General features: G+C 44.1%; 1 protein-coding gene across 2 annotated transcripts in view; it reads right to left on the reverse strand.

Annotated features, from left to right (window-relative positions):
* Window positions 1–14833, reverse strand: part of Zfat (zinc finger and AT-hook domain containing) — a 178226-nt gene that overhangs the window by 34580 nt on the left and 128813 nt on the right. For both annotated transcript variants that reach the window (XM_021182879.2, XM_029469960.1), the window contains exon 12: window positions 598–736. In XM_021182879.2, coding sequence (XP_021038538.1) covers window positions 598–736 — 139 coding nt within the window. The remainder of the gene's footprint in view (window positions 1–597; window positions 737–14833) is intronic.

The raw sequence follows: 14833 nt of genomic DNA on the forward strand, positions 1-14833 counted from the left end.
GAATTGACCCCTATGATTGGTTATCTAATACCAGGTGGTCAATCCTAGAAATGTATACATATACATGCTTTCACGACACAGAATGACTCTATAGGTTGTATTTATGCTTATACTTTTATATGTATATATAATAATAATAGTTTAAAAGAGGAAAAAATACTTAGAAACTCTATAACAGAACTTTAAGCCCCTATATGTAATTCTGTAATACCAAAAGCCCTTGGGGTTATAATTAAGACAAAGACTGAACAAAAGGACAACAAAATGTTCCTGTTAATGACAACAAGATGTTCCTGTTAATGACACTGAGTGAAGAAAAAAGCCTAAAATTTCTAGAACTCTGCAAACACATACAAAGAGTAGACGAGAGTGTTGGCAGTTGTATCAGAGACTGTAGGTAACTTCTGACCGCCATCCCTTTAGCTTATCACACGACAGCTGCAATATTGCCTCATGCTTCTTGGTGAATGATGGGATGGGGATGACATGGCCAGCAAAGAGGACGGACTAACACCATGACAAATTCACAGTTGCAACTGAGCTCTTAGAGGCTAGCAGACATCAGTGCTTCCCAGAAGGCCTGGGCTCCTCACTCACCTTGCTGGATGAGGGCTTCAGCTGCAAGCTCCCCGCTGCCCACGTTGGTGTACTCCTCATTGGGGTGCTTCCTGTTGTAGTGTCTTTTCAGAGATCCAGAGATGTTACAAGAGTAATGACAGTGAGCACAGCGGAAAGGCTGGAGGGACAAGGAACAGGAAAGTTGAGCCTTTGCAAACAAGAATGGCACTTCCCCAGTGTACTTCCTGGAAAGTATCTGCCACCAGAATGCTTGCAATGTGCAGACCCAATAGATCCTTCCACTGGGAAATTGCTAGTCCTAGTTAAAATTCCTATTGCTGTGATAAAACATTATGACCAAAAGCAACTCAGGAAGAAAAGAACTTATAGCTTTCTCAGCCTGCTTTTTAAAAACAATTCAGGATTACCTACCCAGGGGTGACACTGCCCTCTGTGAGATGAGTGCGTCCATTTTGGTTATTAATCAATAAAATGCTCAACAGGCTTGTCCACAGGCCAGATCTGGTAGGGACACTTTCTCAGTTGAGATTCCCTCTTCCCAAATGATTCTAGCTTGTGTCAAGCTGATATAAAAACTAACCAACATATCCTTCCTCTGTGCTACAACAAGTGGCCAGGGCAAGGTAGGACTCGAGGGCTCAGCTAAATAAGTTTGCTGTCCTTATTTCATGATTCCTCTTTCTCTCTACCACTGTCACTGAAGGCGTTAAATAAAAAGCCATACATGAATCAATCATGATTTTAAGCAGATACCATTAAAAGCAGGTCCCATTACAACAGAGTCCTCTATATTCTTGTTCCTTCATCTAAACAACTTCCTTGGTGACATCTCCCTGTCGTCATCATGCAGTGCCAGGATGTGGGGACATATATCTGGCAAAAGCTGCTTGTAGCCTGACCTGGGCTGGAGGAGGCACTTACAAATGGGTCCACAGCCTTGTCTGGCCTCCCCCATCTCACATCTGAAGACTCAATGAGAGGTAGGGAAGGGGTGCCCATAGGTCCCTTAGGAAGACATCAGCATAAGTCTGGAAATAGCTATGTACCTGGACCACTGCCATATGCTAGGCTCTTTCTCATACCAAAGTGCCCTCCTGTGTCATGGTGCTGTGTAGCTCAGACAGAGTGACAAGAATCCCTGAATGGCATTTGGGCCCATCTGGCAGCACTAGTTTTCTGGCCCAGCAGTAAAAGAAGAGGTGCATGAGCCAGTAAGATGGCCTCAGTACTCTGGATGGTGCAGGGAGGTGCTCAGAGCAAGCATGCTTAGCCTCACAGTGGGAACTCACCTGCAGGGGAACCTCAGACAAGGAGCAAACCAACACAGAGCCATTTCCTCATCAGGAAACCTGAGGATAATAACTACATTCTTAGTCTATGCTCTGGATGAAGGGTGGAACACATACAAGCAGCTAAGATGCTCCCTGTTGTTTCCATTAGCAAGTTTCCAACTCTCTTGCACACACAGAAGCTGACACATCACTATATCTAGTAAGATTATCTTGATTCTGACAAATTCATCCTTTCACCATTATTATGCAGAGGTACAATAACTGAATGTGGAGAACACCAACCAGCCGGAAGTGGGGGTTCCCTGACCTGAAGCTTCCACAGCCTCTAGCAATGGCTTCTTCCTCTCAGGTATACAAATGTGTCCAAGTCTTCCCACTGGGAGGCAGAGGAAGGATGGATGGGTAAACACAAAGGAGGTACTCTGCCTGTCTTCGTTCTCCACATTGCATACCCATCCACTCCTTCAAACCAGTTTCTGCCCATGCCTTCTACTCCTCCCCTTCCCACCTAGGGCTCTACGGTCTCCTGGGGAAAACGTTGCCAATGGTTTAGCCAGCACTGTCTTGTCAGACCTCATGTTGCATATCCATCAGATGGTGTCACCTCCCAGAATAAGAGGACACAGCAGCACTGCTATTGGCAGCTTCTGCTGATGGCCTCCAAGTTAACTGACAGGATCAGCATTTCATCCCTGATACTCAGGGCTGACTCGCTAAGGCACTGCCTGGGGTCTGCTCTGTCTTTCTGCTCTGGTTTCCATGATTATTTTTACAACCTTGATGGCTGGCTGTAAATGTTCAGTGTGATCCTTCCTCTCTCTTTCCCCAGGTAGGAATATCTAACTACATTCTAGTTTTCACCACAGAGATATGCTACAGGCATAACTCAAAGCAATTTCAGATTCATATCTTCCTACATAGTCTGCTGATCATTCAGACACAAAATGCTGGCACTCACCATGGCCACTTTTACAGCTCAACCATTTCTGTTACCTAGGCCCTAGAATCTGTCCCTGCCCCTCTCTGCCTGCCATTGCAGTCCAGAGACGGAGGCCATTACAACTGTATTGGTTTGGGTACCAGAGATTGCAACCCAAGGGCTCTCATGGTTAGGTAAGTGCTCTGTCACTGAACATCTCAAGCCCAAATCCTCTTAAGAGAAAGCTGTCATGCCCCAGGAAGGCCATTCTCAAAAGAAAGACAAACAGGAGCTTCAAAACATCTCAGAGAACATCCTATATCAAAAGCAACCTGGGCACCGGATATTTAGGGCTCTTCTATGTAAGGCTACATTTCTGCATTTAGCAGAAGGACCTCAAGATCCTGAAACAACAACAACATTTGTAGGGGCTTCTCACCTATCAACTGCACAGGGAACCAAAGTCCAATAACAGACTATGACAAAGTTAAAAAGCCGCCCTATGTTCCAGTGCTTTCCTTTCTAAATTAAAAAAAAAAAATTATGAATTTATTATTTTTGGAATATTAACACTTATACAGACATCAAGAAAAGAAACTGAGAATTCTATACTGCCCACATGGGACAGTCAGTGGGCAACAGCTACAAAAAAGAGGGGCCAATCAAAGTAAGAAATGGTCTACAAACCAAATCCACACTGAGAGCCAAGTCCATCCTTCATGTGGCAAAGCAGATAAATTGCCACATGAGAATTCCAATGCCCTTTAGTTCCCATGTAGAGTCCTTGGAAGAATTTCTAATAAGAAAAAATGGCAAACAGGTATGCCAGGGGACAAGGGGTGTACAGAGGAGGCCAAATGAGAGAGCAATCCCCAAGCTACAGAGTTTTATCAAAATCTCAATTCTTGACATTGGAAGGCTTGGGGGAGGGCATCAGGTTGCTGTGACAGAGTGAGCTCAGCACTGGGCTGAGCAGATGGCTCCCAGGTGAGCAGTTCTGGGGCTAGAAAGATAACAATTGCCTTCCCCTGGCTTACTTCTGCTCCTTAAACCCTTTCCATTACATCATGAAATCCCTTGCTGGGGTACTCCATCCTAAACTACATTCACTGAACCACATTTGGACCTTCCTAGCAAATCCAATTCAAGGTTGAGAAGGCATGATGGTGCCAGTCTGGGAATACTCCAGGGGCTGTGGTACCAAGAAGGCATACAAACCACTGCTAAGGCCCTGCTGCACATGAAGTCTGGCTGCATCTCCAATGCTTCAGGCCTGAAGATTTCTTATCTGAAGCATCTATTTATTGACCTCCTACTGTGAGTTAGACACTGTTCCCTGACCTGAGGATTCCATGATAAATGAGGCAGGCTTGTGATTCTCTGAATATATATGAGTTTTCAAAGATTAAATGCTACGTAGGCAAACTAAATCATAAAACTTGGTTCCTATGCCAGATACTCGCAAATAGCAAATGACACTGGACCTCCAAAGAGACGTTATTTATTCTGAGCTTCAGAGTAGAATGTAGCCGAGAGTCAGGAGACATATAAACTTGAGGCATCCACATAGTTCACTTGGAACAAGATCTAAAGTTCTTACTGTAGCTCAAAAAAAAAAAAAAATCAGAAAAAAAGACAGGGAACTGCCAGTCACAGCTTGTTTGGTCACACTGGAGTTATTTAATCAGCTTTCTGAGATCTACCATCATAATCAAGCTGTTTCATCCAACAGTTCCTGAGCTACCATATGCCGGGAGCTGTGCTTTTCAAGGACTCATTCTTCTACATCTCACGATTTGGCAAGGGTGCAATTATTGGTCCCATATTACCAACAAGGCAACTGAGGCACAAAGTGATGCAAGATCTTGTGCAAAGCCTCATGGTCCCCTAGTCTGCATGGTTTCAGACCTAGACAGAGTTCATCACACAGAAATGATTTAGTTTTTCAGTAGCCACAATTTCAAGAGCATTGGTCTTCCTCACAGGTCTTCTGGGAGGGATTCAGGCTTATAGATACCAGATGTGAGTCAGCCCTGAGTTAACCATCAACAAAGAACTATGGTGGAGTGGAAAAGACTAAGGCCACTGCACCACTATGGTGCATGCATATGCACACGCATATGCACAACACACACACACACACACACACACACACACACACACACACACCCCAGCTATTAATGTGTGATCTATGGGAAAAATAACATTAGGCTCTAGGTATCAGGCAGTAGAGTGAGCACCATGTGGCCAGTAAACAACTTCAGTGTCTTTTCTTGATGTCTGTGTAAATACTAGCACTCTAGAAATAATAACTTCAGCATATTTGCTTATTTAGAGAGGAAAGTGCTAGTTCATGATGCGGCTTTTAACTTCACAATGCTCCGAAGTATTGGAATTGTAGACATTTTGCTTGAATTTCAAATTATTGCTCTGGAAACTAAATAGAGGATGGACTGAAAGAAACTAGAGTGGAGCAGGAACCAGTTGTCCTTTGCTGCAATGCTATAGGCCAGAGTCACTGAGGGCCAGCCTAAAGTGAGGAACAAACACCCTGCAAGGAAGCTACCAGTCAGAGAGAAGGAGTCGGGAAGTCAGATGGGCCCAATGGCTACGATGATGTGCATGAAGAAAGGCTTGAGAAAAGGGATCATTAATATGTCTAGTTCAGATACAGAAGAGATGATAACAGTCTTACAGGGGTAAAACTAGGAAGTCTAGATTCCTGGTCCAGAGAGGAGATTGAGCCATAAATATAAAACACACAAGAAATTGTGGTATAGATGCATATCTAGAATAGAGCACCTGGCAGATGCTCTGTGATTAAAGTGCCCATGGCAAGAGAATTTGGCAGCTATGTATTAGAGTAGTGGCCCCAAATAATGGGCAGGAAAGGGGGCAGCAGAGAGGGAGCACAACCCGAAGAATTAGAAGCTTCTGGAGTTGTGGGGTCCAAGGCTGCTGTCCTCAAAGTGGGAGAGATATAGAGTCAAGTACATTGAGAAGCCCAATAAGAAAAGGCCTTGGCAGTGTTCACAGGCTGGACAAGAAAAGGTCAGCTCAGGTGAGCTCACTAAGGAGATTCACTAGCAAGGTAAAAACAAACGCTGAATTCAACAAGTTGCTGAGGGGACATGGGGCAGGAGTGAGTTCTGGGTCATGGGCCAATGCTCAGAAGACATCATCTATTCACGACCCTCAGTGTATGCTTAATAAATGTACAATTGACTTTGTAAGGCTGTAGTTTTTAAGTTCATGGACTTATATCAGGAAAATCTAATCCAAGCAAATAAGTTTTGTATTCCATTCGTGGGTGTGTTCCAAAAGGCTCAGAGAACAAGATCTGACCTTGTTCCTTTGAGATGGAGCCCTCTATGCAGAGGGTGACAGTATCAGATGACTCTAGTGTGTCAAACCTGAGGACATAGAACATAAATGGCCTAAGTCTGACATCTTGGATGAGACAGGCCTAAGAAATTAACACAGAAGATTAAGCGCTTCTTTGATTGGCATTCTAGTAAATGTGGGAAAACACAAGGTAATTGTAGCAGCCTGTACCAAGTAGACTAGTTGGTGCAAGATATTTTATTAGAAACAGCATTCTTAGACCACAAACACCTCCCACATTACAGTGGGCCATCCACAGTGACATTATCATTGTTACATAAAGCAAGAGTGGATAGATAGAGTAAACCAGGAGGCAAGAGGTGAGCTCAGATATCAGCTCCATCACTAGGTTAACTATAAAAACTCCAATTGCTTTGGGGGCCAGGGATGCATGCGCCCTTTCTTGGTTGTATGCATATTAATTCATATGTGGGTTTATTTGGTATATGGGTGGCGGTCAGAAGTCAACCTCAGGGGCAACCATCTTGTTTTGGCTCTTACTATCTAGGAGGTCACCACTTTTGCTAGGCTGGCTGGTGAGAAAGGATACACACATCTCCACCTCCCCAGTTCTGGGATTCCAAACCCACATCTCCACATCCTGTCTGCCTTTCCCCTCTTCCCTATCACTTTTGATTCCGTATTAAATGGGAGCAGAAGCCTCTGCTCACCTACAAAGGCTCTAAAGAGATCACAAAAAACAGAATAGGACTGTAATGTCAGAAGTACAAGACACAACAGGCCTTGTGACATTTGTCCTTAATCAGTTATATGATATTGTCAGCCCTTTATATCCACACATCCCATTTCTAGGGATTCAACTAGGGACCCAAAGTTCTTTTTGTAAAATGTGTCTGTTCTGGGCAGGTCTCTATAACAACTGTTTAAACTGTAACATATTGCTTTACGTATGGCAAGTTACTCTGGAGACCAAGTATTTGTGATGTACCTCGGTCACACACATATCCTGGCATCTTATGAAAAGGACTTGAGCACATGCAAATGGTGTTGTCTGTGAGGAGTTGTGAAAGCAAGCTACTCAGATGTGGAGGGTAAACTTTGCCTACATTTGCTAACATGGTCATCTGAGACTTGAAAACCCTCCTGGTAGATAGCCCTACCAACTCTCCATGAAAAGAGCATTCCTTTCCTTTCCTTTCCTTTCCTTTCCTTTCCTTTCCTTTCCTTTCCTTTCCTTTCCTTTCCTTTCCACTCTAGAGAAGGCCTCCTCTTACTATAGCTGGACATTCTGAGAGAGGCCTGCCTTCATCCCGAGGCATGCTGAGTGAGGCTTGCCCCCTTACCAAGCACCATGGTCTTCACACCATCAACAAAGGCTCCATAGTATTCCTCCCACATCACCGCAACCACATCAGAATATCTGTGTACACACTGATTATGACTCCTGCCTATGACACACTCCTGTAAACAGTAAACTCCTGTCAAAGAGTTTGGGGTTTGCTGTCTTTCTTGGTGCTGAGGTTGAACTGAAGAGGTACACCACAAGCTGCTCTAGATACTTTCATGGTGCTGCATTTTACGTGAGTTAGGAAAGTGAGCAGCAGTCAGAGAACGCCTGGCCGACTTCTGACTGTAGGATGATCTGACCAAAGATGCTGTTTTCAAATGTCACAGCATTGTCAGTATATTTAACCATCAACTAAGTTCAACTTTGTCAGACAGGCCCTCAGTTAAACATTTGTTCACCTTTGGTCTAGAATTACACTCTTTAGGTTAATGAAAGTGCACCCAGTACTGATGCCAGACATGAGGGCCCATAGCTTATAGCTTCCAGATAGATACACGCATTGTGTGATGACCAAGAGGACCTCTCCATGGGGCCCAGAAGGATTTACCTACAGCCAGTCACTATGCAGTCTCTACTTACCACGCAAACAGCAGAGGCAAGAGACCAGTTATAAATTAAAAAGGAAATGGGAGATGGAAAGAGAAAAGAATGGAGAAATGACTCCTGAGTTTGAGGTAGAAGAATAGTAATCTATCAGTGTCAGGGCTCTGATCCACTGTAAGATATATAATCTTTCTAATAAATGTCGTATATATGTACATAAATAAGCTATTAATTGCCAGGTATTGTGTTAGGAACTAAAGGTGAGATTATAGCAGGGCTAGATCCATTAGGTAATCACCAAGCCCACCAAGGAGTAGCAGTTTCTCCCATATCTGGTTCTCTTAGTATAGAAGTTATCCTGTCCCACAGATTCTAGACTAAGACACATCTGATGTATTGCCACTCTGATGACCTCAGGGTGTATTCCCTACTTCTACAGCAACATGCTCCTTGCACATGCTTGCAGATTTGCACGTTCAAAGCCTGAATATCATCAGTACTACTCATGCACAAACATATGTGCGTAAGACATGGTAGGAGATACTCTGTACATCCTTGCTCAGCCTCACAACAATCTTGCAAGACTACAAATGTTTCCCTTCCTTCCTTCCTCTCTTCCTTCCATTGTTCCTTCCTTCCTTCCTTCCTTCCTTCCTTCCTTCCTTCCTTTGTTCCTTCCTTTCTCATTCAGTTAGTTGAATTTAAAGATAGTTATATGATCTGCCTAAAGCTCTACAAGGGGAAACATCTAGAAGAACAAATGCTGATGTAGATATTCGTTGACTCCAAAACCTTTGACCAAGTTCATGTACATGAATTCAACTCAGAATTCAGAGTATATATTGCTCTACACAACCAAAACTACTCACAGACAAAATATAAGATAAAATAAAATAAAATAAAATATTTAAAAAAAGGAATTAGGATAGATTAATGCATCAGTTTAAAAGATATTAAGAACAAAAGATATCTAAAGCCAGGCCTGATTGCATATAGCTTCAATAGCAGCAAACAAGAAGCTGAGGCAAACCTGGGCTACATAGCAAGACTGTCTCTAAAACAAAATATTACACACACTTGAGCATGCGTGCACATACACACACGCACACGCACACACACATGCATGCACACACACACAATCTGTGTGATGCCTAACAAAATCCTCTCAAGTCAAAGCAGGCGCGAGTCTAGCTGTAGCATCTGATCACAAGCGCCTGGGCAAGCCTCTTCACCATTTTTTTGTGCCTCACTTTTCTCATCTGCAAATGTACATAAGGTCAGATCCTGTAAGGATGGAGTAAGATGCTATAAATATAGCACATGACACATGATAAGTGCTAGTTTATATGTTAGCTGTCACCATCATTGTTATTTTCAAAGTCAACAAGCTATAGAAGAAAATGTCAGAAAATGAATGGAAAATTAACAACAGCAACAGGAAAATGGTTTTCACAGCTTTCTCATAGATAGAACAGAACCACATCTTTGTTGCATCAGGAAAACCTGAGCTGTCAAGAAGACAAGCACATTTTTACCTGTCCTAGCAAGATTTAGAACAGAAAAATCTGTAAAATCCTACTGGTTTCTTCAACTGCTTGCATCCAATCAGAAATGTCAAGCCCAAGGCTGATGAGAAAGAAACCCTGCAGAAGTAGTGATGGGGCAGAGAAGGCAGTAGGTATAGCGTAGAAGGGGAAACAAATTGGCTGCAGACAATTTCTCAGTAGGGAGGAAGCTAGAATGGGGACAGAGCATCCTGATCAAGAATCCCAAACTCCTGGCTAAAGATCCAACAAGACCCTGCCCAGCATTAAGCGAGCACTAATGGCATACAAGATCTGATGGCAGGACCATGACATACCTGACCTTCTGCGTCCCTATGCCCTCTTAGTACAATGGGTCAGGCAAAAGGTTGCCATCGTCACCTATAAGTCATGGGCCTTAAGCATTTTCCTCCACCCCCTGATGTGTTAGTTCCTTCCTCTGAAGTATGGGGGTTAGAAATGACTGTCAGAACAGTTGTTGTAAGGGGCCCGGGAGACCATTTCCCTGACAATAATGCTAAATGCTCAAGTACCCTGCTACATCACCACTGCCAGAATCCATGACTCTATGCTCTTCTTCTATCCTGTTCTGTTGTTATTGTTGTTGGGGGCTTTTGTTTGGCTGGTTGTTGTCTGTTTTGTTTTGTTTTTTGAAAATGAGTTTCTCTGACTGTCCTGGAACTTGATTTGTAGACTAGGTTGGCCTCGACCTCAGAGATCCACCTGCCTCTGCCTCCCAAGTGCTGGGGTTAAAGGTTTGCACCACCATCACAAGACTTGCATCCCAAGTTACAATAGCAAGTGATTTTCACAGCCACTCGGATGTCCTCCTTGGTCCCCCAGGTGTCTACACACACTTCTTTTCCACTTTTGCTCCATGAGCTCAGAAATAATCCCCTTATATCTTGAAACTGGTTCACTCAATGACTATTTTGTGACATTCACTGTCTTGTACTATGACACACAATTAGCCTTGTATTCTGTTTGTGTCTGACACTTCCAAGAGAACATGTACTCTAAGGAGCAGAGTCCCCTTTGGCTACAGTGTACTGTCATGACAGTACCTTGGACAGCACCCAAGGAACACTGGAACAATGCTGGCTGCACCTGTGACCCAGGAGCATTCCCTCCTGGCTACATCTGCACTTTCATGATAAGCCAGTCACCCAGGATTCTTGGAGGCATAGAAGCAAAATGGAAGACAATATACCAAAAGGTTGAGCAAGCACAACTGGGGTTATATTCGCTCTAAGTCCTTTCTTCATAAGCCATGTTTCCTATAACTGAATGCATTTTAAGTAAACAGAAATATGTAAACATCATGTTAAGTAGATTAACAAATCAAAAAAGAAACAGCCTCCAGCACCCACTCCCCAAGAGCTGAACTTCTGCTTCAGAGCAGCCAGAAGGGAAATAGAGTTTAGGCAGGCAGTGAGGGACATGGGAGAGCCCTCCTGGGTCCCAGTCTCCCCTATTGTCCAGAGTCCTTCTGCACTGATCTCCTGTGAGCAACCTTTTCGCACAAGGAAGTAGACCATGTGTGCCTCCAAACAAGCTTTTGTACCCCACTGCCCAGCTGAGGGAATGGTACCTTCCTCTCGGGCTCACCTGCACTGTGTCTACCCACAGCTCTGGCCACACTCCTCTCCACAGTTACCTCTCGTCACTGGATGCAGTCACATCATATCCTTTCTTATGGTCACTCTGCCCTAGTCTTCATGTACCATGTCCAGGACTACACTCCAGACTACTTCTTACCCACCCACCACTCACTTTACAAGTTCCCCCACTTCTTCCTGAGTCTGCTTAAGCTTGCCAGGAAGCAGACAGGTACAGCCCACATGATCTCCTCAGAGTCTCTGTGACAAAGCAGTTAGTGTACCTGGTGGCAAAGGCATGTACAAAGTCCCACATGAGCTCACGATACCGTCTATGGCTGTCAGGTATACACGAGGCAGTGTTTAATATTAATAGCTCCTTCCACACTGTATCACCTGGCAGCTCAACTTGCATCCTTAGGCTGTTCCTCTTTCTCTAAAGACACCCCACCTCACCCTGCTCTACTGTCTAAAACTTTAAGGCAACTTCAAGGAGATGGGCAGACATAACTGTCCTGCTGAGGGTACCTCATGCTCCTCTTTGTAGGCATCTCTGCCCTTCTGACTTCACTTCTTTCTGCTTGAGTTCTGTAGGCCACACTGTGTCTTTTTCGTTGATAGTCTCATTAGTCAATTGATCCTAACACCATAGGACTAGGGTAAAAAAGGGGATGTGGTGTCTTACTGATATATGACACAGTGACAATGAGTCAAAGTCATATGAATAAAGAAGTTCAAAATTAGTTCAGTGCTGACCCACTGACTCCAGGCAGAGGCATCACACTGCATCCACAAAGCATGATTCACAGAACCACATCCTTGGAAAACATTTCCCATGCCTACTGAAGATAATCCCTGTTGGGGTGAAGGACGACACTTATGCTGTGAGTCACACTTCACAGATCTGAACCAAAACTGAAGATTCTAACAACATCTTTTCATCCACAAGTTACTAACAGTACATGCGCCTGATAGTGGACATGCTCATCACACATGTTCATAACCGCTCAAGTATGTTAACTCACTACATGTGCTACCTTGTTCCTGATAGTGGACACATGCTCATGAGCTCACTGTACACCCACGCATGTCAAGAACCACGCCAAATTTTCTCAGAAGAATGAGTTCCTTCCCACCAGGGAACTCTGCCGTCAGCATGTCCACCTGTTCCTGTGGCCGGCAGCTCCTCTATGGAGTCCACATCAGACGATAATCATCTGTGCTTTCCTAGTGGCCAGGGCTGGACTTGGGAGCCTGTAGACTTGGCTACTGCAAAGAATGAGTGGATTACAACCAGGAACAAGAAAGATCCCTATCCTGTCTCATCAATGTGTGGCTGAAGCAAAGCTCAACACAAGCATTCCAAATGTCCTGGACATATATGCAACATGAGGGTTGAACTGAAAGCATCTAGGGTAATGGAGGAAAGTAATGGGAGGGAGATGATGTGGAGGAAACTGACTCCATGTACAATGTATGAAAATCTTGAAAAATAAATAACGCATAGCCGTGTGTGTGTGTGTGTGTGTGTGTGTATGCATACGTATAATTAAGATGTTCATGACTAGATTAATCTCTCTGGACATACGTGCAGAGAAATTAGACAGTAAAACTACAGAGTGAAAAAAAAAAACAAGCAAATCTTGGGATAGAGACGGCAAAAGCTCAGGAAGGCCCCAGAGGGCATCTGATGAGGAAATGATCCGTTTATTACATAGTTCATATAGTATTTGATATTCTGGATATACACTCAACTTCAGAAAGAGTGGAGGGAAGAATAGAGAAAAGAATTGGGTGACTAATGGCGAACTCAGTGACATAGTCCCCCTGTGCAAGGTTTGGTGGGAAACCCTCAGAATACAGAGAGCATGAGTGGCTGCCTCTATTACTATTAACATGGCCTCTGTTGGGCCATGAAAGGAAACTTCTAGATGTCCTTTCTTTAATTTGTACCACAAAAATTGCCTTGCTATTGTTACATGTGCTTCACCATCACTAGACCCTAAGGTGCAAAGGGAAGCCTTCAGCAGGAGCATATGCCTGGAGTAGACACTAACTATGGATCTGCACGGCCCACCCTCAGCCTCACTCACACTCCAGCAGCCTTGGATTATGCAAGCACTCCCCAGGGCTTCAGAGTCAAATGAGACACATGTAAAATTTACATCAGTACTTGGAGAAGATGGTGTCTGTTCCATTAATATCAAAAGTAGCCATCCATCTCCTGAAACGCAAGTTTGCATTAAGGTAGCCTGAGAAGATGCAGCTAGGCTAGAGGAGGCAGCTCCCACATTCATGAGAACTTTGAATTCAGCCTTCATCTCTCTCCCAGACCTAATTCAGTTACTACTTCATATAAGATAATTCTATCCAATCAGATTCTAGGAAAGAGTGGGTGAGCTGACAACCTTTTCAGGTGGGGGTGCCCCTGGATTACCTTTCTTGAACATGGTCCAGGACTGATGCTGCTAGAATGTGTTCCCAACAATTTGTCCAGAAGAGGTCTATGACCTGGGATATTTCTCACCATCTTTGACTGTCAGCAGTTTCTGGTATCAGAGATACCTGGGTTCTGCCTCTTAACAGCTGTACAACTTTAGGCAAGTTTGCCCATTTTGTTGGATGGATTAGTGGTGATATAAACAAAGAAGCCTACACAGACACTTTATGAAATAACTCTCACCAATGGCTCAGATGGGCATTGTGGATGCAAAAGGCCTCATCTAAAGCAACAGAACACACAGCATTCCTTTCATCTGAAAACCTGCACTTGAAGCGTGAGGTTCTTCCTGTTTATGTTTGCAGTGACAGAAGAACAGAAGATGAAGGGGACTCCAATCTGCTGATGGGAACAGAGAAAAAAGCAACGGAGTGGCCACTAAGCCTGTCCTGCCTGCTTCTCATCTAGGGTGAAAAAATCAAGGACATTTTGCAGATGAGACCTGGGAGGTAGGGGCTGCTGGAGAGGGTGCCGAGATAGTACTATCAAACCAGGCTGTTGAGCCAGTTTCCAAAGGTCAGGTAGCATCCTCCTGGGGAGCTGGTCACAGATCAATCCAGGCCACTGCAAATGAGTGTGACTTCAGCTAGTCTCTCCTGCTGCTGCATCAGCTGGGTGACTGGTGCAACCTCCCTACTAGACTGAGCTTTTCATTTTACACATGATGCTGGGTCTCAAATTACAGCATCTAGGTGGCAGTGTCATTTTGCTAATGGTACTTCTAACACATAGAAAACTGGCAGTGACACCATCAGCCGCTTCTTTTCCCTTTTCTCCCTAGCTGCACTGTGGTGACCCGACTTTGTATAGCCCCTGCCTGGAATGCCGGTTAACCACCAGTGTGCTCCTGCTGACTGGAAACTGCAGGCTAGACAGGATTAACAATACCACACAAAACTGAAGATCCACATTAACTACATTTTCCTTATTTCCAGAGGATACACTAGAATGCATTGACCATGTGCCTTTCACTGGAATCTTGGGGTTGATATTCCTTAACATTGGTGAAACAAGGTTTACAGGGCCCAACAAAGAAAACAATACACTTACAGATATTTAACTTCCTCTCCGCTGAAAAACAGACAAACCCTTGCACACTGGCTGCATAACTGCTCTGAGGCTTAGCACTAACCAGGGCCTGACTCACTGAAGCTCAGAGCAAGGC

This window comes from Mus caroli, chromosome 15 (genome assembly GCF_900094665.2).
Source record: "Mus caroli chromosome 15, CAROLI_EIJ_v1.1, whole genome shotgun sequence".
In the NCBI taxonomy this organism is placed as follows: domain Eukaryota; kingdom Metazoa; phylum Chordata; class Mammalia; order Rodentia; family Muridae; genus Mus; species Mus caroli.